This window comes from Gopherus flavomarginatus, chromosome 7 (assembly GCF_025201925.1).
Source record: "Gopherus flavomarginatus isolate rGopFla2 chromosome 7, rGopFla2.mat.asm, whole genome shotgun sequence".
Lineage (NCBI taxonomy): Eukaryota > Metazoa > Chordata > Testudines > Testudinidae > Gopherus > Gopherus flavomarginatus.
The window spans coordinates 62989694-63015861 of record NC_066623.1 but is presented as its reverse complement, the minus strand read 5'-3'; the positions used below and the strand labels follow the sequence as shown (position 1 = coordinate 63015861).

Sequence of the window (26168 nt, the reverse complement as noted above, 5' to 3'; positions counted from 1 at the left end):
TTTGGTTGAAAAAAAAAAAAAAAAAAAAAAAAAAAAAAAAAAAAAAGCAGCTAGTGTACTTAAAACTAAACAATTTTCCTTAGTACATTATATATAAGCCCCTTTGTTTTCAGTAAAAATTGGGTTTTAACTGAAAAAAATCCCAAGTTTTACAAAAAGTGTTAGTTTTTTACCTGAATTTTTATGCTACTTTTGTGTCATTCAAATGTATTAAACAAAACAAAAAAACCAAACTTATTTGATTAGGAAAATACAATACATTGCATGAGATATATGTATTTGATAATACATTAGTCTGTATGTGTATGCGAAGCTGCCTGTTGAAATAAGGCTACGTATTAGTCTAGAACAGAGGTGGCCATATCCAGCCCATGGGACCGTTCTCCCCGGCCTCTAAGCTACCCCTGGCCATTCCCCTGCTGTTCTCTCTCCTCCGCAGCCTCAGCTCACTGCGCCGCCAGCACAGTGCTCTGGGCGGTGGGGCTGCAAGCTCCTGGGGCAGCACAGCTGCAGACCCCGGCCTGACCCGGTGCTCTGTGCTGAGCAGTGTGTGGCTGACTCCAACTGGGCAGCACAGCTGCCTGTCCTGGTGCAGCCGCACCGCCAGCCACCGGTGCTCCAGGCAGCACAGTAAGGGGGCAAGGAACAGGGTTTGGCTAGAGGGCAGGGGAGTTCGGGGGCCGGGGGTGGTCACAGGCCAGGGGTGTAGATAGGAGTCGGAGCAGTTGAATTGGGGCACGGGTTTGGGCGTGGGGGAGAGAAAGAGTCAGGAAGGAGAGGAGGGGCTGGATGGGGCAGCCGGGGGCAGTTAGAGATGGGGGTTTCAGGGGTGGTCAGGGGACAGGGAGAAGGGGTGGTTGGATGGGGCAGGAATCCTGGGGGCTGTCAGGGGTGAGAAGTGGGGTGGGGGGAGACAAGCCATGCCTGCCTGTTTCAGGAGGCACAGTCTCCCCTAACTGGCCCTCCATACAGTTTCTGAAACCTGATGCGACCCTCAGGCCAAAAAAATTAAAAAAAAGTTTGCCCAACCCTGGTCTAGAAGATACACACAACAAAACAGGCACACACGTAAGCTCTAAAGTACATGGTATTTCAACATATTGATAAATCTCATGCCCAAATACACATTTCAAGCTGTTAGCAGATATCAGTTTAAAGATTTGACACACTAAAAATGGGAAAACGAAAATCTGTATCAGAATACATTTCAGAACACAAGGAAGTATTCAAAAGCTTAAAAAACAAAAATAGGAGAAAAGGATGAATTTGAGTGTATGCACTGCAAATGGTGTGGCCTATTAGAATATAGATATTCAGGCCTGTCTGCAAAGGCCTGTACTTTAAGAATTTATCACTTAGCTAGTTATAGATGCATAAAAGAAAAAAATCAAAGATCACTGTCTGTGTAATGGCCTTCTCTTACTGTGACAGGCTAAGGCCTTCAGCCAAGATGCAGTTAGACAGCCATAAGTTGGGAAGTGTATGGTCACATCCTCACATTCCAAACCAGTCACATTGAAATAAAGTGCTATTGGGCTATTAGGAATACAGTCCTGCCCTGATATTCCTATCACCTCCAGAGAAAGGGAAAAGCCTAGAAGAGGTAAAAGGAAACTTAGTTTGATAGCATCCTGTCTGGCAAGAACTTATTTATCAATAGACATAGCTGGAAAACCCTTATGTCTGTATAGATGTAGTTGTGAAATCCTCACTTCTGTATTGTTTTGTATGTTTATTTGCATGGTCTCTGTCTGGTTCTGTAATTGTTTCTGTCTGCTGTATAATTAATTTTGCTGAGTGTAAACCAATGAAGGTGGTGGAATATAATTGGTTAAATAACCATGTTACAATACAGTAGGATTGGTTAGTTAGATTTCAGTAAAATGATTGGTTAAGGAATAGCTAAGCAAAAACTCAGGTTTTACTATATAGTCTGCAGTCAATCAGAAAGGGGGCGGGGAATGGGAACAGGGACTGGGGATGGGGGAATTGGGATCATGTTTTGCTAAACGGGGAAATGGGAACAGGGGATGGGAACAGGGACACAGGCAAGGCTCTGTGGTGTCAGAGCTGGGAAGGGGGACACTAAGGAAGGAAACTGGAATCGTGTTTGCTGGAAGTTCACGCCAATAAACAACATTGAATTGTTTGCGCCTTTGGACTTCGGGTATTGTTGCTCTCTGTTCACACGAGAAGGACCAGGGAAGTAAGAGGGTGAAGGAATAAGCCCCCTAACATTGCCCATTTATTAAATATAAATATCTATAGGCTAGTAGTTCTAAGTCTACAATGGTAAATTGTTTATTCAAATGAAAAAAAAATAGGGATTAGAGATATATTGTTTTCCTCAAACTCGGAGATGGCATTGAGTTTGGTTTTAGTTCTGCAGCAAACCACATTAATGCTTTGAATTCTGTTCATCAATCTACTGAATATTTTTACCCCCATCCTTCCGTCCACCAAAATAAACCACAATATTTACCCAGAAAAAATATTTTGCACTGATTTTCACCTGTTTAATTGTTGTAGTAATAACCACCAATACAATCCTGGGAAAAATTAAATAAAATAAAAAAAAGAACAAAGTGCCCTAATTATATACATGCATCTGACGAAGTGGGTATTCACCCACGAAAGCTCATGCTCCAGAACGTCTGTTAGTCTATAAGGTGCCACAGGACTCTTTGCTGCTATATACATCTTCATGCACAAGTGGGAACAAGTTTGAGCTTTGTTTTTTCTGTTTTGGTTTTGTATCAGCAACAAGTTTCCCTTCATTCGTATTTCCAACCAGCAGTGTATACCAAGCAATTTCACACCTAACAAAGACTAGAAGTTGCAGAATTTTCCCTACAATTCTTTTCCCTGTGGTCCTGTCTGCACCACTAGAACAGCCATGCTTAAATACGATTATGATCAGATCATAGTGTAACATGGTTTAACCTTGCCTGTATGAACAGAACACAACCCATCACCATCTATCGTCATGTTAAGTTGGTTAAAACATGGTTCTTTATCTACAGTAGGTTGTGTCTACACTGGCAATTGTTGGAAAGTCTCCCACCATTACACTAGAAATAGCACAGCTCCCGCACTTCTACAATAGGAGTATTTGTGTGGAGCAGTGCTTTAATCACAGTGCTCTCTAATATCCTTCAGAACAGGTCTAAGTAACACAATGGTTAAAACATGTCAGTACCAGTGATAGGGTCACAGTGGGAAGTTTTAAGAAAACTGATAGATTGCACAAGGCTAGCAAGTACAATTGCACTAGTGTTGGCAACACTTCTCTACTAGGACAACTAGGCGTCCGACTGAAACATTAAAAAGTCCGGTGAGTGGTGCTGCAGCACCAAGACAGGCTAGTTCCTACCTATCCTGGGGCACCATGCTGAGCCCTGGAAGCGGCCAGGAGGTCCGGCTCCTAGGTGGGGGGGCCACAGGGCTCTGCGTGCTGCCCCGGCCCCACACTGGCTCCTGGCCAATGGGAGCTGGGGGGTGGGGGTGGCAGTGCCTGCAGGCAAGAGAAGCCCACACCACGGAGCCTCCTGCCTGCTGGCCACTTTCGGGTGCAGCATGGTGCCTGAGCACAGGCAGGAAGCCTTAGCACTCCCACTGCACCACTAACTTTTTAACTCCCGCTGCACCACTGACCGGGAGCCACCAAGGTAAGTCTGCACTCGAACCTCAAGCCCCAGCCCTGAGCCCCACTCAAATCCAGAGGCCCCTCCTGCACCCCAAATCCCTCATTCCTGTTAGCCCCAGCCCAGAGCCCATACCCCCTCCTGCACCCCAACCCCCCAAAACCTAGAGACCCCTCCTGCACCACAGATCCCACACTCCCAGCCCAGAGCCCTCACCCCCACCTCCTTGCACTTCAACCCGCTGACCCAGCCCAGAGCCCACTCTCATACCCTGAACCCATCATCCCTGGCCCCACCCCAGAGCCCTCACCCCCTCCTGCAACCCAACCCCATGTCTCAATCTGCATCCCCCTCCTGCATTCCAAATCCCTCAGCCCCACCCCCCTAACCTGGAGCCCCCTCCTGCATCCCAAACCTCTCATCCCTGGCCCCACCACAGAGCCAGCACCCCTGGCCCAGAGCCCTCACCCCTCCCATCTCCAACCCCCTGCCTCAACCTGCATTCCCCTTCCACATTCTGAACCCCTCAGCCCCACCACCCAGCCTGGAGCCCCCTCTTGTACCCCAAACCCCTCATCCCCACCCCCAGCTCTCACTGCTGCCTGCACCCCAACTCCCTGCCCAGCCTGGAGCCTCCTCCTGCACCCTGAACCCCTCATTTCTGGCCCCACTCCAGAGCCCACACCCCCATTTAGAGTCCTCAACCTCTCCCACACCCCAACCCCACTGCCCCAGCCCAGTGAAAGTGAGTGAGGTTTGCGAGGGGGAAGAGTGAGCCACCAAATGAGGGGGAAAATGTAGTGAGCGGGAGAACGAGGCCTCGGGCAGGGGCAAGGCTAGGGTGTTTGGTTTTGCGCCAATAGAAAGTTGGCAACCCTACGCTCTACTGTTGCATGCCTGCACATGAGTGATGAGAACATACAACCAATATCTATTGCTGATAAGAGAGGTCAATAACGGGTACTGCTGAATACAGCCAAGACACCTAGAGAGACATTTCTACTATGTTTCATTTGTACCTGGATGCAAGATAATTATTTATTAATTATATTACAGTAGTGCCTGGGGAACCCTCCTTAGATCCAAGAGCCATTGTGCTAGTCATTATACAAACAGATTATGAGACAGTCCTGTCCTCAGCATCAGTTTATATTGGAAAAAAGATAGACAAAGGGTTAAGGGGGAAAAGATTTTATAAAATGATTATATCCAATAGTTTTAGACACTACTCACCCATTTTCTTTTCTCTGAGGAAGGTGTTGAGCTTGCTAAGCTGGATGCCTTTGTTTTATTACTGGTAGTCTTAGAACAAGAAGGCTGAAAGAATATAATTGAGAAGCAAACAATGGGGAAAAATCAGGTGATTATAATAATTTTATGCTGTATTCATTTTTAATTACATATTTGCTATGCAATTGAAGTCTGAGTAACTTGTTTGCCAAGAATCAAGAGTGATGAATATAAGTACATTTCTCCTCACACACATTACTTTTTCCAAAAGTCTTCCCCCACCACGCCTATAATCACCTTCAGAGAATGCCATAAACTCTGCCAGCCATATTTCTGCACTTTTCCAAACTACTCCCACTTTGAGGAGCACACATAACACCATTTGATGGCTCTCTCCCTCACTTCATCCCACCTAAATTCTCAGTGAGAAAACTTGCTAACCTGAATTACTGGTTTGTCAGTAGCATAGCACACAGCTACCAGAAGACCAGGAAACAATAAAATAAAATGAAATCCACAGGTTGGGAGATTATTCTGACTGCAGGTGCAAGCATGGCCAAACAGGGGTTGCAGCCATTAGAATCCACATTTAGCTTGTTGGACTAGGATTTTCTTAAGTGATTTGCTGAAAGAAACATCTAAAATCAATCATTGATTAGATTCCTAGTAATGGTAACATGCCTGTACTCATAATATTGGTCACTGGTGAAATCAAATCTCACAGGTTAAGAAAACACATTTCTGTGGGAGCCACTTGTTAAAATATTGGCAGCACATCACTGGCTCCTAATCTTAAAAAACAAAAACAAAAAAAAAAACAAAGAGGAAGATCACTACTCTGCCTTGGGCTGTATCTAGCAGATAAACAACACTGCTTTCTGACTGACAATTTCTCTTAGGAAAGAAAATGCATACACCAAGATGAAGCTTTTCTGACAAGTTCTGTACCTAGACTGCTCACAGCCTTCCTGAAAACCAGAGTGAAACTTAAAAGAACCTTGTTGATTCACTCTTGTTCCTGCCCTCATGACCCTATCTTTCCTCTCAGCCACTGATTCATTCCTCTATTAAGCATCTGCTAAGCAACTGAAACTCTGCTTTAAATGTATGTTATTTTCAAAAGAGTATTAGTTTTCTTACTTTGTTATCCAAGCCATCCGAACTTCCCTCCTTTTGCACAGACTTCTTGGATTTCTTTTTGGACATCTCAAATCCCTAAATAAATCAGTGTTAAATCAATATTATTTCAAAATTATCTTTCCACTTCTTGCCAAATACATGTAATTTAATTACCATCTGCATCAAATGTGATTGGGGGAAAAAAATAATTTTACACTCAACTTTCCTCCCCCTGAATTCAGCCTCATGAGTTCTCTTTTTTCTATTTATACTTAACAGAACAATAAAAGCAGACATCTACTGTAGCTGGATACTAAGATCTCACTGTAAAAACACTAGAGAAACCCAGAGCTGGGGAGGAGGGACAGAGAGAAACAAAAAAAATCACCTACCACAACAAAGCACTCCACAGCACATACTTCTCTCATGTCACTTGCTCTCTCTCCCCATAGAGAGATGTTAGACACATTATTAATGCATTATTGGAAGGCACTCAGCTACTATGGTGATGAGCATGGTATAACAAAAGTAATAAAGAGCTTCTCTGTCTTCAACTACAGAAATACCTTGTTCACAAGTTTGCGGAGCTGGACCTCCACTTTTCTTCTCTCTCCTTTTATCTGTTGCTGCCTTATGAACTTATTGCAAAGAAGAAAATCATCATTGTTAAGCTGGGTAGCTGTGAAATAACTATTTCATTCCCCTCCTAATTTCTTCTCCTTTCCACTCTTTCAGTGGAATCTTGTAGGACTACATTAAAGCTACATCCCTGAAGTATGTACAGAGAGAGGAACCAACTGATCCTAGAAGATTGCTGCATTCAAAAAGATCAACCATGAAGCATGGGCTGTGAGAGGTGGCTAAGTTGCCCAGAAAAACCCTTGAACTAGGAACCCATCCCTAAGCATACAGGGGGTTAGATTGGGGGGAGGGGGAGGAAAGGGGGAAGAAAAGTTTACCATCCTAGGTATGGGAAGAATGCATGAAAAAAACAAAACAAAAAACAGTGGAAGTAGAAGCTCCATCCACCCAGCAACCCAAACTGCACAATCTGGCATTTAGTTGGCATAGTGATAGAACTAGTTTCAAAGATCAAGGATTTTTCAGACCCCTCCCAACTGAAAGAAAAAAAAATTAAGCAGAGGGACATTTTCAGGTAAGGTAGACCTAAAAAGTTTGATTTCAGGATGGGTAGGAAACAGTTGTCTGAAATGTTAATAAAAACATTTTCATTAATTTTAAAACAATTTCTGACCATAAAACATTCTGGTTTAAAGTGCCCCTAAAATATTAGTGAACCAAATATGAGAGAAAGCTTTAGTGCCCAAGAACTGAAACATGCAACTGATTTTTGTGTTAGTTTCATCATCATATATAACTTAAAAGAAAAATGCAAACTGAAATTAAATCAGAAAAAGCAAATTCAATTTTTAATTCTGATAAGCTCAGGCATTGTTAGAAAAACATAATCATGTGTTTTTTAAGAACAGTCTAACCCAGAGGTGGGCAAACTAAAGCCCGTGGGCCACATCCGGCCTGCGGGACCCTCCTGCCTGGCCCCTGAGCAGGGCCGGCTTTAGGCCAATTCAACCAATTCCCCTGAATCAGGCCTCACCCCTAAGAGGACCCCGCGCCCGAGCCCTTGTTCGGTGTACTGTCAAGAGCCGGTGCGCTGCAGCTGGGTGGCCTGGCTTCTCCAGGGGGCAATTTAAAGGGCCTGGGGCTCCCAGCAGGGGTTGGAGCCTCAGACCCTTTAAATTGCCATCAGAGCCCCACTGTTGGAGCCCTGGAATAGGGCTGCATGGCTCTGGGGGCTATTTAAAAAGTCTGAGGCTCCCATTGCTTCTACTGCCCCAACCCTTTAAATAGCCGCTGGAGCCCTGCTGCTTCCCCAGGGCTCCCACAGCTATTTAAAAGACCAGGGCGGTAGAAGCAGGGGAGCCCGGGACCCTTTAAATAGCCCCCATTGCCCAGGGGTAGTGAGGGGCTCCGAGGGCTATTTAAAGTGCTGAGGCTCCAGCTGCCTCTGCTACCCCGGTCCCTTAAATAGCCACCAGAGCCCCAATGCTTCCCCAGGGCTCCCGAGGCTATTTACAGGGCCAGGGCAATGGAAGCAGGGGAGCCCCGGGCCTGCTGCTGCTGCTACCCCGGTGGGGGGAGGGTGCACTAATCGTACAGAGTGGGCTGTACCTCCTGTACCCACACCCCCTGCCCGCAGCCAGCCGCTGCTGCATCCCCTGCCCGCACCTGCCCTGCACCCCCTGCCCTGTCTCCAGCCAACCCCTGCCACACCCCCATGCCTGAAGCCAGCCAGTCCCGCACTCTTCTGCCTCCAGCCCTGCCACACACCCCTGCGGCCCTGCCTGAAGCCAGCCAGCCCACCCCACGCACCCCTGTCTCCAACCAGGACCACACCCCTTGCCCTGCCTGCAGCCATCCCCATGTCCACTGGTGCCTGCATGTCCCAGGGCAGTAACCCTGCACACCTGCTTCAGTGAGGGGGGCAGGGAGCAGCTGGGACCACACATGTGCACACCCTAGGGTGACCAGGCAACAAGTGTGAAAAATCGGGACAGGGGGTCCGGGGATCCTATATAAGAAAAAGACCCAAAAATTGGGACTGTCCCTATAAAATTGGGACTTCTGGTCACCCTAGCACACCCCCAGGGAGTGTGGGGGGACCCACACATGTGAAACAGAGCTTATTTCTAGTTCAGGCCCATCTTTTTAAAAAAGAACTTTAGGTAGGGTTAACATACATCTGTATTTTCCCAGACATGTCAGGCTTTTTGGTTCTTAAATCGCCATCCGGGAGGAAAATATGTATTAGTGGTAACCCTATTGGTACAAAAAAATACATACTGTGGCAAGTTCCTTATAATCAGAACTTTTTATAGGGCTCCCACAGCTAAGAAATTAAAAAAAAAAAAGTTTAAAAAAAAGCCTTTAAGTCTTCCCTGCCGGGGCCCTGCCGAAAATGTTCGAATTGGGCTCCGCACTTCCTAAAGCCAGCCCTGCCCCTGAGCTCCTGGCCCAGGAGCCTACCCCCAGCTCCTCCCTTGCTGTTCCCCCTCCCCCATAGCCTCATCTCACTTTACCAGCGGCCCAATGCTCTGGGCAGCGGGGCTGCAAGCTTCTGGGGCTCTGTGCTGCACAGTGGCGACAGCGCGGCTGGCTCCAGCCGGACAGCGCAGCTGTAGCACTGCCAGCCACCAGTGCTCCAGGCAGCAAAGTAAGGGGGCAGGGAACGCGGGGGGGGGAGGGTTTGGATAGAGGGCAGGGAAGTTAGGGGGTGGTGGTCAGGGTGGTCAGAGGGCAGGGAATGGGGGGCGTGGGTTGAATGGGGGCAGGGGTCCTAGAGGGACAGTCATGAATGAGAGGAGGGGTTGGATGGGGCTGCAGGGGGCAGGGGCTCCAGAGGCAGTTAGGGGACAGGGAGAAGGGGTAGTTGGATGGGGCACGGCTCCGGGGGGGAGGGAGGGAGACCATCAGGGGGTGGAGGGTGTTGGATGGGGCAGGAGTCCCCTAACCAACCCTAGATATAGTTTCCAAAACCCGATGCGGCCTTCAGGCAAAAATTTGCCCATTCCTAGTTTAATCCAATTTATTTATTTGGCATATGCAATCTGGTCAAGCCAAGCCATGTCACAACATTCTTATTAGCAATGTTCAAGGCACGAAGACCATTAAAAAGTGGAGTCATTTTGTAGACCTCAACAATGTGCGTCATGATTTGTGGCTGCCCACACTGACATAATGGACTGTCTCTAAAACACCAGCAAAATTCTGCTTCAGCACAAATTCCACGTCCAGTACAAAACATAGCTGAGAATGCTCCATTGCCTTCATGGTAAATAAAACATGGGCTGATGCTGGTGGAATATGAGACACGATAATTATTTGTCACTCTGTCTGCGGACTATGAAGCTTGCCATGTGTCCTCAACCATAAATCCCCTCACCCAGTAAACTAATCCACAACTGGCGCTGTGAGGGCAGATGATCATGTGGTGGATTAAACAAATCTTTAATTAACGGAAGATGTGATATATCACACAATTTTGTTATGAGCTTTGCTACACTTTCCACTCTATGAACAGTGAGTGGTAACTATAGTAGAGGAGTAGATTTAAGTGTGCCTGAAATAATATGTGTGAGTAAGCCCAATAACATCATATCACAGAATTTAAGGTCAGAAGGCATCACTAGATCATCTAGTCTCATCTGGATATCACAGGCCACTAACATCCCCAGCAACCAAATTTACACTAAAGTATTACAATTCTCAGCAGACCAGGCCCCTGTGTGCCACAAAAGCAAAGAACTGGAGGACCAAGGTACACCAATGCCCAAGGCTCCTGTGATGACAGGGTAATGAGTCCAGACAATCCTGGCAAGCAACCTACACTGCATGTTACAGAAGAAGGCAACCCCAACCCCATAGTTACTGCTAATCTGACCTGGGGGGAAATTCCTTCTCAGCCCCACATATGGTGCACAGTTAGACCCCCAGCATATAGGCAAGAACCAGCCTGTCAGACTTCTTACTATTATTATCACCACAGTGCCTAGGAGCTCTAGTCACAGCTTGATATAGACAGACAGATGGGAGAGTACAAGTAAATAATGACACAATATTGGTCAAGTTGTGTTTGTTTGGGTTTTTTGTAAGCATCACAGCAAATAAGTTTAACGGAGGGCTTTGAAGGAGCACATGGATGTTTACAGGCAGCTCCTCTCAAGCATGAAGTTCAGCACGGGATAAAGCACAAAGCTGTTTGTTTTAAGAGTGAAGAAATGGGCAATGGAGGCTGGCCTTAGAAGAAACGCCACCTGGAATGGGTGGGTCAGGTCCGACAGCAACTGCTATCCAAGAGCTATTCCGTAGGGTCACTAATCGCTTGTGAGGGCAGACTGCGAATTTACCTAAGCCCCTTCGCACCTCGCAGGTCAGTACCTTGTTCCTAGTGCACCCACGGATCGTGGCACCCGCGCCAAAGAAGGGGAAGCAGAGAAAACTCCAGCCCTGAGAACAGTGCGGTGACTTCCCCCTGCAGTCCCCCAGCACCATAGCACCCCGTTTAGAGCAGCAGCGGGGACATGATACCTCACAGACCCCGCGGGCAGCCTCCCTGGAAATGCCCCATCCAGCCCCAGAGACCCACACGGCCGCGACCCCCACCTCCTCCCCACGGGCAGCCAGCCACTCGCTCCCCGAGTAAGTGAGTGACCCTCTCTCCCAGCGCCCGGCCCCAGCCAGCCCAGGGCAGAGACCGGGGAACACAGCCACCCCGGCAAACACAGCCCCCAGCCTTACTCACCCAGGCGCCGTCTAGCCAAGGCCCAACGGAGACCTCATCGCACTGGCATTCTGGGTAGTGTAGTTTTCTCATTGCGCCTTTTGGCCGCCGGAGACTTTATTACTTTGGGTATAAAGCGGTTGGGTGCTGTGATCCCGGTGTATTCTGGGTAGTGTAGTTTTTTTCAGATACGCATCTCGGGAACCGTAGTTTTTATTGGCGGGACCCGAACGACTGCATCCCGCCCCCTTGCGGCGAGTCGGCGCGGCGTCTGCCCAGCGAGAGGAAGTGAGCGGCGAACAGCGCCCTTCCCCCACCCCCAGCGCAGGCAGGAGAGGCGTTTGCGGCTTGGACTTCCGCGCTGCTCACCAGCCCGTAGTTCCGTGCTGTGTGTGGGGAAGATGGCGGCTGAGGAGGCTGTAGAGGCAGCGCTGGCGCGGCTGCCCCCCGAACAGGGGGAGGTGGAGGAGGAGCAGGAGGAGGCCGGAGAGATCAGTAAGGGAGCGGCTGCGGGTGGGTGCGTGGCGGGGGCAGCCTGCGATCTGGGGACAGACATGTGGAAGAAGGGACCCCCTCTCCCGGGCCATAGGGGCTGAGCTGAGGGGATCGGGTGGGGGATTGGGCCCTGCTCACCCGCTGCGGGGGGCTGGGAGCGGTGTGTGCCGTAGCAGCAGCATCCTCACCAAGCCCGGGGATGGGAGTCAGGACTCCTGGGTCTTGCTGCCTCCCTCGATTGCCGGGAGGATGCTGCCACCTGCTAGAGGGGCCGGCTCCTGGCTGTGAAACGCCTTGAGTGGATGGCGATAGGGAAACGCAACGCCTCACTGGCCCCGGTAGGTGGAAAAGCCGTGTTATTCCTACACCGCCAGTTCTCTCCTGGCTCTGGGACACCAGTGCAGGCCATTGATGGGGCTGCTTCCTGCTCACAATCTCAGGGGTGTGATGTTCTGTCCAGGGGCATCATTTCAGATGTGCGGGGGGATTAACCAGGATTCCAGGGGTGAGTTAAGCACCTGAAAACAATAGGTGTTTTGCAGATAACTTAGAAATTAGCTGGCAGGAGCACTGTATCTAATACCTATGTAAAGAAGGAAAATTAAATAAACATTAGATCCATTCAGCTGTAATAGTAACATGTTCTGACATCTTGTGCCAAGTCACTTAAGGGACACTGCTTAGGTTTAAAATACTAATGTTTAGTTAATAGTCTTACTTTTTTACTAACTCTTGAATACAACAGTTGAAAGAGTTGTAGAAAAAATCTCAATTCTTTTCTGTCATTTACACTTCTTACTCTTTGCAGTTCATCAAGCTTGGAACAGGTCATTTAACTTTTGGAAACATCCTACTAGGGCAAGGCTCTCTGAGTTTATACTTCAACTGCCCCAGGGCTCTAAGGGTGTTACCATACTATAAGTAATAGACTGGAAACTTACTTTAAACAAGAGTGAAACTGACACTTTCAGGTCTCTTTCACAGTATTGCCAAACTCTAATGTTCAAAACTCATGAGTCAGGTTCACCAAAAATCATGAGATTGGCTTAAAAATCTGAGATTATGTAAAAAGAATAGATTTGGTGTTCTTATTGTTAGTCTTTGGCTTTTTGACCCTTGAGGGTGCACTGAAGTCACATTTTGAAGCTTTCTCCACAGCCATGAGGGCTGGAAACTTACTTTTTCTTTATGAATGAAAGCTGAAATAATCACATATCCACTTGACTCCAGGAGCTGGGGTTTTACGGAAAACAAGGACAAAATCATAAAAGTTGGCAAGACTGCTTATTAACAAAGCACCTAACCTTCTAAACACTTTTGAAAATACTGCTAGGTGCCTAAATACCTTTGAAAATCTGGCCCTTAATCTCTTTGTGCCTCAGTGCCCCATCTATACAATGGGGATAACAGCACTGCTCTACCTCACAGAGGGTGTGCGAGGAGAAATAGGTTAGACATTGCGAGATGCTCAGATCCTATGGTGATGGGGCCACATAATTATCACAGGTAGGGTGGGAACTTCTCCATATCAGTGCTATCTCTTCCCTTGGTTCTGTCCTATCTTTTCTTCTATCTTCCTCACATCTCCATCTTTTCTGAGCCCACGTCCAGGCTAACCCACGGCATCGGCGGGTTAAAATCGATTGCTCGGGGATCGATATATCGCGTCTAGTCTGGACGCGATGTATCGATCCCCGAGCGCGCTTACATCAATTCCGGAACTCCATCAACCCGAACGGAGTTCCGGAATCGACATGGAGAGCCGCGGACATCGATGCCGCGCCTTCTGGACGGGTGAGTACCTCGATTTTAGAAATTCGACTTCAGCTACGTTATTCACGTAGCTGAAGTTGCGTATCTAAAATCGATTTTAATACCCTAGTCTGGACGTGGCCTGAATGTAACCTTGGCTCAGAGGACTTGGCTGTATTTCTTCTGAGTCTCCTGTGTTCTTTCTTCAACACCCTTCTTCTCCCCTCCAGCCCCCCCGTCCTGTTTTACAAGCTCAGCTAATGACTTCCAGATCCTTAATTTAATTACTAGCCTCTTTCTTATCTTAATTACCCTGCCTCTGTTTGTAAACAAAATACTGACTCCCTGCCCCAGGGGAACAAACTGGGAGCAGCACCTCTCCTCTGCAGAATTCACATTCCACATTCAGGCTATGCTGCAGTTAAGAGCTACACCCGGGGCTAGGATGTGCACTATGAGCAGACAAAACTCAGGGGTGGGGCAGGAGACCTCCCTCCTGCTCTCCTTAAATGGTGCCTCTGTGAATACTGTGTCAGAATATTCCCAACAGATAGGGATTCTCTTGCTGTTTTACACAGTATAAAGCTCTGGAGAACAGGTTTGATGGACCCTGCCGTTCAGAATAGCTCTGTCCTTTGTGGAGAGGTAATATCCATCAGAGTATTTGAGGTCTTCATCTTTATACACTGTTCAAAAAGGCATCGAAACTAACTGGAACACCTTGAGTTTACAACACCAGTTTACCTTATAGCTGTTACATGCACTAACCTTTCCAGTTGCTGGTGGTAGTTGGTTGGAACATGTGTGACAAGAAGCCAAACTTTCTATTGCCCTGAATCATTGGTTCCAAGGCCAACAGTGTGATCATCTAGTCTGACCTCCAGTACAACACTGGCTATTGGACTTCCCCAAAGTCCTAGAGCAGATCTCTTAGAAAATCATGCAATCTTCATTTAAAAATTGCCAGTAATGGAAAATCCACCAAGACCTTTGTAAATTGTTCCAATGGTTAATTGCCCTCACCGTTAACATTTTACACCTTATGTCCAATCTTAATTATCTAACTTCTGCTTCCAGCCACTGGATCATAATACACCTTTCTCTGCTATGCTGAAGAGCCCATTATCAAAGGCCCAGTCTACAATGGCAAGTTTCTGCACAGTAAAGCAGCTTTCTGCGCTGTAACTCCTGAGGTGTACATACTGTCAAGCCACTTAGTGCGCAGTAACTGCACAGTTGCAGCACTTGAAAAAAATCACCCCAACGAGAGGCGTACAGCTTTCTGCGCCGAGGCTACAGTGCTGCAGTGCCAGTGTAGACACTGTGGCAATTACAGCGCTGCGATTGGCCTCTGGGAGGTATCCCACAATGCCTGTTCTCATCTCTCTGGTCGTTGGTTTGAACTCTACTGCCCTGCCCTCAGGTGACCAACCATCATCCCCACCCCGTAAATTCCTTTGGAAATTTGAAAGTCCCCTTCCTGTTTGCTTGGTGATACGTGCAGTGGTCTCAGTGCATCTTTCCAGGTGGCCATGCCTGCTCCACGCACCAAGTGATCCCCCTCTTGGAGCAATGCCAAGCTGCACTTGGGAGAGGAGGCTGTCCTTTCCCAGCTGCACTCCAGCTGTAGAAATTATGATACCTACAGATAGATTTCAAGAGGCATGACAGTGCAGGGTCAAAGTGAAGGAGCTGCAGAACGCCTTCCACAAGGTGCAGGAGGCAAACCGCCACTCCAGGGCTCTACCCACGAGCTGTCGGTTCTACAATGAGCTGGACGTGATACTCAGCAGCAACCTCATGTTCACTGCAAAGACCACTGTGGATACTTCGTTGGCTCGTGTGCCAGTTGAGAGTGAACTGAGCCAGGAGGAAGAAATCTTGGATGAGGATGTGGAGCGGGAGGGAGACCCAGAGGCAGAGGATGACTTGGAGGCCAGAGATGCATACAGCCAGGAACTCTTTTCTACCCCGGAGGAGGCTAGCCAGTCACAGCTGTTGGAGATTGGAGAAGTGCAAACGGGAGAGGAGGACCCTGGTAAGTGGATCTGATTTTGGGAATCTCTGAAGCGAGTTGTTGGGGAGCAGGAGAGTTGCAGAAAGCAGGCTTGTCTCCCACCGCATGCCTAGTCTGAGCAGCGGAACAGGCTATTGATTGACTCCCTCACTTCACAGGAATCTCTCTCAGAGATCTCAGCGAAACTCTCGTGGAGATACTGGGTGATCCCCTGCTGCAGGTTCTTTGGCAAAGCTATTTTGTTTCTTGCCCCACTAATGGTAACTTTCCCGCCCCACTGTGCCATCACGGCAAGGGGGGGACCATTGCTGCACAAAGGCAAGCCGCATAGGGGCCATGGTGGAAGCCACAGGCTTGGAGAAGACCTTCCTTTGATTCCTGCTCACCCTCAGCAGCAAGATATCTTCCATAATGATCACATCCTGTGGAAAATGTGGGGACAGGAATGATTATCAGGCCTCCTGTACAGTGCTGGCTGTACCCAAGAGCCATGTGACCAGTGTCCAGCAGGGTCCAGGAAGAGTGATTCACCCTGCCCGTTCAGCTACTCACCATTTTGGGGGTCTTGTTGCTCATGTGTGCTTGCCAGGGGTCATCCAGTTAGTGACAGGTGTGTGAGTGCTGTCTGTGTTTTAAATCACTGAATCAATGTTGTCTGCATTGCAAACCATACTGCTTCTGTAAAATGTTGCGTTTAAACTTCATAGAGGTGACCTTGGGAGCCCAGCCTCCCTCTTTGTTATCGGCGGCTGAACAGCTGTGCAGAATTAAAAAGCGGCCAAGAAGAACTAAGGAGGACTTTTTGCGCAATGTTATAATATACTCAGTTGCTGAGAAACAGGAATTGAAGGAGTGGTGGGATAGTGAGAAGAGGGACTGAAAGGAGAACGTGGCATGCCAGAATGAAGCCATGGAGCCGCTCTTAAAGGTTATGGAGCGCCAAGCAGACAAGCTCCATGTGATACTACTACTTCAAATCGAGCAGCTGCGCCCCTGCCCCCCCTTCAGCCGCTGTCGCAAAACATTTACCCATGTGCCCCCTAGACACCGCCAACACACTGTTATCAACCTCCTGACTCCAGTCTATACCCACAGCATTCCACTCCTCCCCCCTCACAGTCCAGCACTGTGGACTCCCACTACCCACAGCACTCAACACCCATCCCTCTGCAGTTTGGCCCTGCAGTACAGTACCCACTGCATTGTACTCCAGAGGAGAAGGTTGGATATGATCCCTGAACATACACAAATCTTTAGCCGTCCCGGGACCCCTCCTCCTCCTGTGACCTTCCCTTCCTCCATCCCCCTCACTGCCGATGTTTTTTGTTGTTTGTTTTTTTTGTTTGACTCTCTCCTCCAGTTGTTGTCTTTTAATAAAAAAAAATGTTGGTTTGAAAGCAATCTTTATTCTATTAATTGAAAGCAAAAAGAGCACTGCAAAGCAACATACAATTATGTTAAACCCCCTTATTGCATCATGTGCATCAATCACCTCCTAGCATTACAAGCACTGCAATCCGGAGCCCAGCAACAAATATTAGTGGCTTTCAGCTTCAAATTGCTGCCTCAAGGCATCCCTGACCCTTATGGTCCCATGCTGTGCTCCTCTAATAGCCCTCGTTTCTGGCTGTTCAAACTCAGCCTCCGGGCGCTGTGCCTCTGCGGTCCAGCCCTGAGTGAAGCTTTCACCCTTTTCTTTACAAATATTATGGAGCGTACAGCACCCAGCTATTAGCATAGGAATATTGTCGTCGGCCAGGTCCAGCTTCTCATAGAGGCAGCGCCAGCAGGCTTTTAAACGGCCAAAAGCACACTCAACAGTCATTCTGCACTTGCTCAGCCTGTTATTGAACCATTCCTTGCTGCTGTCAAGTTGCCCTATGTACGGCTTCATAAGCCATGGCATTAAGAGGTAGACGGCGTCTCCCAGGATCACAATGGGCATTTTGACTTCCCCTACAGTGATCTTCTGGTCCAGGAAGGAAGTCCTTGCTTGCAGCTTCCTGAACACGCCAGTGTTCCGAAAGAAGTATGTGTCATGCACCTTTCCAGACCAGTCTGCGTTAACATCTGTGAAACACAGTGATCCATAAGCACCTGGAGAACCCTAGAGAAATACCCCTTGTGATTAATGTACTCAGTGGCTAGATTGTCTGATGCCAGAATTGGTATATGCATGCCATCTGTCGCCTCTCCATAGTTAGGGAAGCCCATTTGTGCAAAGCCATCCACAATGTCACACACGTTGCCCAGAGTCACGGTCTTTCAATTAATGGCCCGGCACGCTCTCGTCAACACGAGTCCAATGGTCAACTTTCCCACTTCAAACTGGTTAGCGGCCGATTAGTAGCAATCTGGAGTAGCCAGCTTCCACAGTGCAATTGCCACACGCTTCTCCAGTGACAAGGCAGCTCTCATTCTCGTGTCATTGCACTGCAGGACTGGGGCGAGCTCATCACACAGTCCCATGAATGTGGCTTTTCTCATCCAAAAGTTCTGCATCCACTGCTCATCATCCCAGACATGCATGATAATGTGATCCCACCTCTCAGTGCTTGTTTCCTGAGCTCCAAAGTGGCATTCCACTGTGGTCAGCACTTCCATGAATGCCACAAGCAATCTCGTGTCATAGCTACTATGCGTGGTGAGATCAGTGTTGCACTCCTCTTGCCTTTGTAGTTTAAGGAATAACTCCACTGCCACTCATGACATGTTAGAGCGAGCAGCATACTGGTCAACAGTTGGGGATCCATTCCTGCAGCCTGAAGAGGCGAGGCGCACAGTACACAAACTGTTGAAAGGTGGTGCCAAATGCGGATGGAAGCACAGGGATTTCTGGGATGTGAAGCAATGCATCACAGGGCATTGGGACAGGACACAGGATGCCCCATGACTCTCTCCGCCTTCCCACAAGTCTTAGCAGCAGAAGAGAAAGAGATGCTCTGTGGGATAGCTGCCTAGAGTGCACCACTCCAAATACTGCTGCAAGTGCCGCAAGTGTGTACACGCTATTGCACAGGCAGCTGACAATGTGAACACACAACAGCAGTTTCCTTTCAGCGCACTCTGAGCAACGCTGTAACTGCCAGTGCTGTAATTTTACCAGTGTAGACATGCCCAAATATTTATTCATCGTGTAGGTACTAATAGACTGTAATCAATTCATCTCTTAACCTTCTCTTTGTTAAGCTAAATAGGTTGAGTTTCTTGAATCTTTCACTAAAAGGCACTTTCTAATCTTTAATTGTTCTCATGGCTCCTCTTTGAACCCTCTTCAGTTTATCAACATCCTTCTTGAGGGCACCAGAACATGACACAGTATTATGCATCCTTGCATTGCATTGGCCACAGCATCATACAAGGAGCTCATGTTCAGGTGATTATCCACCATGACCCAAATCTTATTCAGAGTCAGTTCTCTCCAGGATAATCCCCCATCTTGTAAGCATGGCCTAGATTCTTTGTTCCTAGATGTATAAATTTACATTTAGCCATATTAAAACGTATATTGTTTGCTTGTACCCAGTTTCCCAAGTGATTCAGATCTCTGTGAATCAGTGACTTATCCTCTCCATTATTTATTACTCTCCCAATTTGTGTGTCAACTGCAAACTTTATCAATTATGATTTTATATTTTCTTCCAGGTCACTAATAAAAATGTTATATTGTCTAAGGCCAAGAATTGATACCTGCAGGACTGCACTAAGAAAACTGCCCATTCAATGATGACTTCTTATTAACAGTTACATTTTTAGATTTATCAGTGAGCCAGCTTTTAATCCTTTTAATATGTGCCATATTAATTTTATGTTCTAGTTTTTTCATCAAAATGGCATGTGGTACCTAGTTAAACACTTTACAGAAGTGTGAGTATGTCAACATTACTACCTTTATCTGCCAAACTTGTAATCTCATGAAAAATGATATCAAGTTATTTTGACAGGATATATTTTCCATAAACGCATGTTGATAGGCATTAATTATATTACCTTCTTTTATTTCTTTAGTAATCATGTCCTGAATCAGCCACTCCATTATTTTGCCTGGGATCAGGCTGACGGGCCCATCATTACCTGGGTCATCCCATTTACCCTTTTAAAATACTGGCACAACATTAGCTTTCTTCCATTCTTCTGGGACTTCCCCAATGCTCCAGAACCCATTGAATATCAGATTAATGATCCAGCATGCTTCTCAGCCAGCTCTTCTAAGACTTTTGGATGCAATGTACACTGCTACCCCGATATAACGCAGTCGTGGGGAGCCAAAACTCAAACAAGTACACAGCCAATATTCATAACTTTGAATACAAAAATGATACATGCATACAAATAGGATGAATATATTCGGAAGTTCATAACCTTTACAGAGATATGTTACATGGCATATGTAGCATAAAACTTATTTCAGTCATGTTATATATACATTCATAAGCATATTCCCAATGATTTTAAAATGTCTAACTATAGTTGCTGCTGTTTAATATCCTCCTGAGATATTAGTGGAAAGGCAAGAGTGTTATCATGACAATTGATCTGACTAGATCATTTGTGTCCCTTCCCCCACCCAATAGAGAACAGAAATATTTATTGAACATTTCTTCTGTTTCTTCGTTATTATTAATAATTATACTATTTACAATTAACAGGGACACCATTTCAGATTTTGGAGGGGTGTCAACTTCAACTGTGATTCCAGAGGCTACTTGGGCACCTGAAAACACTTGTTTTTTTGCACATGATAACTTAGAAATTATTATTTGACAGGAGCACTGTATCTAATTCCCATCTTAAGACAAAATATATATATATTAGATCCAATCAGCTCTAATACTAACATGTTCCGACACTTTTTCACTAGGAGGGTGGTGAAGCACTGGAATGGGTTACCTAAGGAGGTGGTGGAATCTCTTCTTTAGAGGTTTTTAAGGTCAGGCTTGACGAAATCCTAGCTGGGATGATTTAGTTGGGGATTGGTCCTGCTTTGAGCAGGAGGTTGGACTAGATGACCTCCTGAGGTCCCTTCCAACCCTGATATTCAATTATTCTATGATTCAACTTCATGTCAATTCACTTAACGGTCACTGGTTAGGTTTAAAATTGTAATGTATATTCTTACTTTGTTACTAACTCTTGAATACAACAATTGAAACAATTGTAGAAAATCATGCATCTGACGTTTCCCCCATGAAAGCTTATGCTCCAATACATGCGTTAGTCTTTAAGGTGCTACAGGACTCGTTGCTTTTTACAGATCCAGATTAACACGGCTACCCCTCTGATACTAGAAAATCTAGATTACCTTCTATCACTTTTTGCAGTTCACCAAGCTTGGAATAGATCATTTAACTTTTGGAATCATCCTACTAGGGCAAGGAGTTTAGACTGAGTTTAAACTGCACCTCGGGACGTTACCCCCACTACAAATAATAGACTAGAATCTGATTTTAAACACACTCCAAATCACTTTCACAGTATTGCCAAACCCAAATGTTCCAAAATCGTGAGTCAGGTTCTCAAAAAACCATGAGATTGGCTTTAAAATAATAAGATAATGTAAAATAATAGATTTGGTGTTCTTTTTATTAGTTTTTGTTTTTGAGTCTTGAGGGTGCTCCAGGTTAACATTTTGAAGCTTTCTCCACAGCCACGAGGGCTGGAAACTTGTTTTTGCTTTAAGAAAGAAGGCTGAAATCATCACATATTCACTTAACTCCAGGAGCTGGGACTTTAAGGAAAACAATAATTATCATGACACTCATGACAAAATCATGAGAGTTGGCAACACTGCTTTCACTTTTGTTTAAAGGCTAATTACTTTCCAGAAGGTCTTAAACACAACACTACAGTCATTCTGTTGTAGTTTTCATAGGAGAATATTTAAGGCCAAACACCAAGAAAATTCCACATTTTAAAGTTGAGAAAAAAATTGAGACTTTTAAGGTATTTCAGGGCCGCTGCAGGCAGGAAAGGAAAATAAACAGACACAGGAGCTCTTGGCAGCTCTTCCTCTTGAAAGTACATTGGAGGATCCATCTTCCAGTCCTTTAATCAAGTAAAACTTCTATTGCCATCAGCGCCTCCATTCATAGACATTAAAATCACAGTGAACATGTGATAACATTTAGTTAATAACTATACACTTCATACCTAAATATCTGAGCCATCTTATCCAGAGTTATACATCTTACGCACATTGGCTCAAGAACTACATTTTCTGGCATAGTCTGAGCAGTGCTAAACACACAGATAGTGCCCAGTGAATTATACAAATCATGACAATAATCGTCAACTTTATGAATGCAGTTTCTCTTATTTGTTCTGCAATTCGCCTGAATACAGCTGAAACCCTAAGAATTTGAGGCATAAACATATCTGATACTCAAACGACACTTTTTCATTCCTTCCATTTCTCTAACTGATTTAAAAATGACAAAACAAAATGGTATTTCAGTTAAAATCTAAAATTGCACAGCAGGCATTGCTCTGCAACCCAGCTTGGGCAGAACCTGCCATCCCTCTCATCTGAGTCTCTTCTTTCTTTCTTTCTTTCTTTCTTTCTTACCACTATGCTGCTTTTCATACTGTCAACCATGATAGCCTTCCCAATCACCTGGGACCAACTGCTGGAGTCTCCGAGAACTGGCCTTCTTGGTTTTTCTCCCATCTGTCAGAGCCCTCTTTTTTTGTAGCATGCAGCAGAGGGATAGACTGGTACAGTGGATAGGGAGTTAGCCCTGAGTTCTACTCCACCCATAGATTCCTGTTTGACCTTAGGGACAGGGTTTCATAGGTTTTTAGGCACCCAAAGATGCATCTAGGCATCTAGTGGGGAGTACAAAGCATCTAACCTTCTAAGTGCTTTGAAAATCCCTCTAGGTGCCTAAATACCTTTGAAAATCTGGCCTTTAGTCTCTCTGTGCCTCAGTGTCCCATCTGTACAATGGGGATAACAGCACTGCTCTACTTCACCAAGGGGCTATGATGTGAGACGCTCAAGATACTATGGTGATGTGGCCACATAAGTACCACAGGTAGAGTGGGAACTTCTGTATACCACAGCTATCCCATCCCTAGGTTTTGGTCCCTTCTTTTTACCCACATCCCTCACATCTCTCTCTTTAAAGAATGTAAACTTGGCTTAGGGTATGGCTACACTCCAAACTTCAAAGCGCTGCCGTGGAGTGCTGCCGCGGCAGCGCTTTGAAGTGTGAGTGTTGTCGCAGCGCCAGCGCTGGGAGAGAGCTCTCCCAGCGCTGCACGTACTCCACATCCTCATGGGGTTTAGCTTGCAGCGCTAGGAGCCACACTCAGGGGGATGTTTTTTTTCACACCCCTGAGTGAGAAAGTTGCAGCGCTGTAAAGCGCCAGTGTAGCCATGGCCTTAGAGGGCTTGGCTGTATTTCTTCTGAGTCCCTAACAGATTTCATCAGCACCCCTACTCCCTGCAGTAGAATTCCTGTTTTACAGGTTTATCTAATGACTTCCAGATCTTTAATTTAATTACCAGCCCTTTCTTATATTAATCACCCTGTCCCTGTTCACAAACAAAATACCAACTCCCTGCCCCAGGAGCACAAGCTGGGAGAAGCACCTCCCTGAAGAATTTACATTCCACACTAATGCTGTGCAGTTAAGAGCACCCCACCTCAGAGCACACTTCCAGTACAAAATTTAGGATTATTTTTGTTCCTAATAAACTCAAAAACTCATCTTATTGTCCTGAACTCTGGGGGCCACAGATTTCTCCATGTGTCCCTTCGCTTTTCTTTTTAATTTTCTACAATTCCTAGCTTCTGATTTATATTAATTACTATCAACTTCCCATTTCTTCTATTTGCTTTATATATTTATATCTGCCTTCACTTCCCCTCTAAATCAGTTTACATATGCATGTAGTCATTTACATAAGCACAAAGTTAGTGCAAAATCCTATTTTTCAGAGTCAGTGGTTTATGCTAGAGCCATGCAACTTGACCTGAACTGGATAGGACCCAACTGCAAGTGTCGGATCAGGTGGGAAAACAATTGGACTCTGATGGGTTTAGTTGACTCTCCTCATGCTCGAGGGATCAGCACAGTGGCAGCTGCATGCCCCACTCCAGCCTGCTACCACCATTTTGCTGCAGCAGATGGCAGGAGCAGATAATGCAGCCACTGGCAGTGGCACAACCAACTGCTACCACGCTGAGCCCATGGGCTGGCGGCAGCAGCAACAGCGAGTCAGATTCAGGGGGAACAAACAGGTCTGAAAAACGCTGTGACCCTCTTGACATCAGGCCTAAAAATTAGTCTGAACAGACCTTTACTTTACATTTGCTTTGTGTTGTTGTAAATGACTACCAATGGTCTTCTCTCAACTCTGGCAGATCCAATGCAGTCTGAACCAGTTTGACCTCACTCTGGATAGGAAGTTGCACCAGTTCCAATAGTTGTCTTAACTCTGTCTGACAATACAGTTCCTAACAGTTTACAACAAATTAAATGCTCCACTTCTAAGCTAATTAAGCCTTACTTAATCATTTATTTTGGGGTATCGTATTGTATAGTTTTTTGAGTGCAGTAATCTGTACTTTTATCCTGAAAGCTCAAACAATTCATCCTCTCAGTTTTGCAGTTCAGTTCCAGCATTCAAATACTGCTTCTGCTGCACAAACTGACTACACAATTGTACCAGTTCCTAATTATTTTGGTTTTTAGCAATTTAGACATGAAGACTAAATCAGTTTTAACACACGTAACACATTTAGTCAGATCTCATTTAAATTTGATGGAATTTCTCCTCCATTGCCCCTCTGTTTATTTAATTGATAAACAATATAAGAATTTGTCCACAAGTAGCTAGAATCTTTCCCTTTGCCTGCGTACTCTCCACTTACAAAAGCTGGCTGCTAAGTAATAGGATTTTGAGAGAGATTCCAATTGTTCATGAATAACTGGCTTCTACTGCTTGCAAACAATTATTATTTACATGGGTGGCGCTTTAGGGAGTCTAGCCTATTGGCTACGCCCCTTACGCTCGAGGTCCTTCCCCCCCGCAGACCAGAGCCCCGACCCCACCCCTATAACAGGAGGAGCCCTGAGGGCTCCCTCTGTGACTGCAGGAGCCACACAGTCTGCCCACCCCAGCCACGGCCACGCAGGGTCGAGCTGTTCCCCGAGCCCACCGAGTGCCAGGCTGAGCCACTTGCCCTCCCTAAGCCACTGTGCCAGCCACACCAGGCCAGGGTGCTGAGGAGGAGGGATGCAGCAAGCAACAGCAGGCAGGCAGCAGCAGACAGTGGGGGCTCGGAGAAGGGGCAGGGCCATGTCTAGACTGCAAGTAAAGATGTGATCATAGCCTTCTCTGGCCTTTTATACCCGCCATTCATGATCGTTTATCATTATTAGACTAGCCCGGAGAGTTTGGACCCTGAGCCTCTCTCATCAGACTCTCTACATTCATTTCTTGGCCTCCATCTCCAGCCCCCTCTCATTCCTCTACGTCTTATTTTAAAGTACTAAGTACTAAAATTAAATTGTGATTTTTTTTTTGCTGACCAATTGTCCAAATATCCAGTGTTCTAAACTTGTATTAGCTATATTTTAAAATAGATTCCTGTAGTTTGGATACCTTATTTTTGTCTGCTTTATGTGTTTCTGGTCTGACAGGGGTTTTCTGTCTTTGTTTTCATTCCCTGTGCACACATCTTAGGCTCTGCCATCTGCCAGAAAGTAAAATTTACTTCATCGTCTGTATTTTCTCCAAGTGCTTCACTGTACTCTTTTGGCCACAGATCCTAAATTCCAAAGGAATGTTTTCTTCTTTTGGATCCTAGAAACTATAAAAATGGTTTTGAAAAATAAAGAGCAGTTTAAAAGGGAATCCCCATTTATGGCAGATGTCTCTCCTATCTCTGTAATGTCTTGTAGCTCCAATCTTAAAGAAAGTGCAATGGAGGAAGGAGAAATTATGTTACCACATTACAACATTTTTGCCTAGATTAGAACCATCTAGTTTGAGGATATGTCTGCACTGCAGATAAAGGTGTGACTATAGCACAGATAGGGATGTCTATGCTTATTTGACTCTAGCTAGTGAGAGTAACAATAGTAGTGTAGACGTAGCAGCACAGCTTATCAACCGGAGTACAGACACAGGTCCCCAAGGTACTTGTACTCTGGTTGCTAGACCATGCTGAAGCCCGTCCTGCTATATCATTGCTGCTGCTATTTCGCATGCTATTTAGACAAATGCTAGCACAGGTATGCCTACATATGCTATGATCACATCTTTACTTGCAGTGTAAACATACCCTGAGTCCTCGGTCCAAAGGAATGATTTTGATTATCCAAATTTCATTTAATAACCTATATCAGTCTTGTAAAATTCTGCTTGCCCAGGACAAGTAACTTAATTTTTGACAAGCAAGTGAAATATAAATATTTCATTAACATCAGACTGTCCATGATTAGGGTGGGTGAGTAGACTTTTCTGTTGGAGGTAATACATTTTCCTGGCTGTTTTTCAAGAATGAGATGTAGGTATCCTGAATTATTCTCTGACATGGTGATTAAACAGCTCCTCTCTCCAAAGTCATTGCAATCCTTTTTGCATGATATGTAGCAGGAA

The 26168-nt window shown here is 45.9% G+C and overlaps 2 protein-coding genes across 8 annotated transcripts in view; one reads left to right on the top strand and one right to left on the bottom strand.

Annotated features, from left to right (window-relative positions):
- SWT1 (SWT1 RNA endoribonuclease homolog) overlaps window positions 1–11385 on the bottom strand; it is a 92515-nt gene extending 81130 nt beyond the window's left edge. For 2 of the 3 annotated variants that reach the window (XM_050961388.1, XM_050961389.1), the window contains exons 1-4: window positions 11314–11385; window positions 6560–6631; window positions 6015–6089; window positions 4878–4961 (exon numbers count right to left, since the gene is read on the bottom strand). In XM_050961388.1, coding sequence (XP_050817345.1) covers window positions 4878–4961; window positions 6015–6089; window positions 6560–6631; window positions 11314–11385 — 303 coding nt within the window. The remainder of the gene's footprint in view (window positions 1–4877; window positions 4962–6014; window positions 6090–6559; window positions 6632–11313) is intronic. The other variant, XM_050961390.1, reaches the window with a different exon arrangement.
- Window positions 11386–11610: 225 nt separating this feature from the next.
- TRMT1L (tRNA methyltransferase 1 like) overlaps window positions 11611–26168 on the top strand; it is a 54176-nt gene continuing 39618 nt past the window's right edge. For 3 of the 5 annotated variants that reach the window (XM_050961420.1, XM_050961419.1, XM_050961417.1), the window contains exon 1: window positions 11611–11787. In XM_050961420.1, the coding sequence (XP_050817377.1) occupies window positions 11694–11787 (94 nt within the window). In that variant the 5' untranslated portion in view covers window positions 11611–11693. Of the gene's footprint in view, window positions 11806–26168 lie in introns of all 5 variants that reach the window. The other 2 variants (XM_050961418.1, XM_050961416.1) reach the window with 1 other exon arrangement.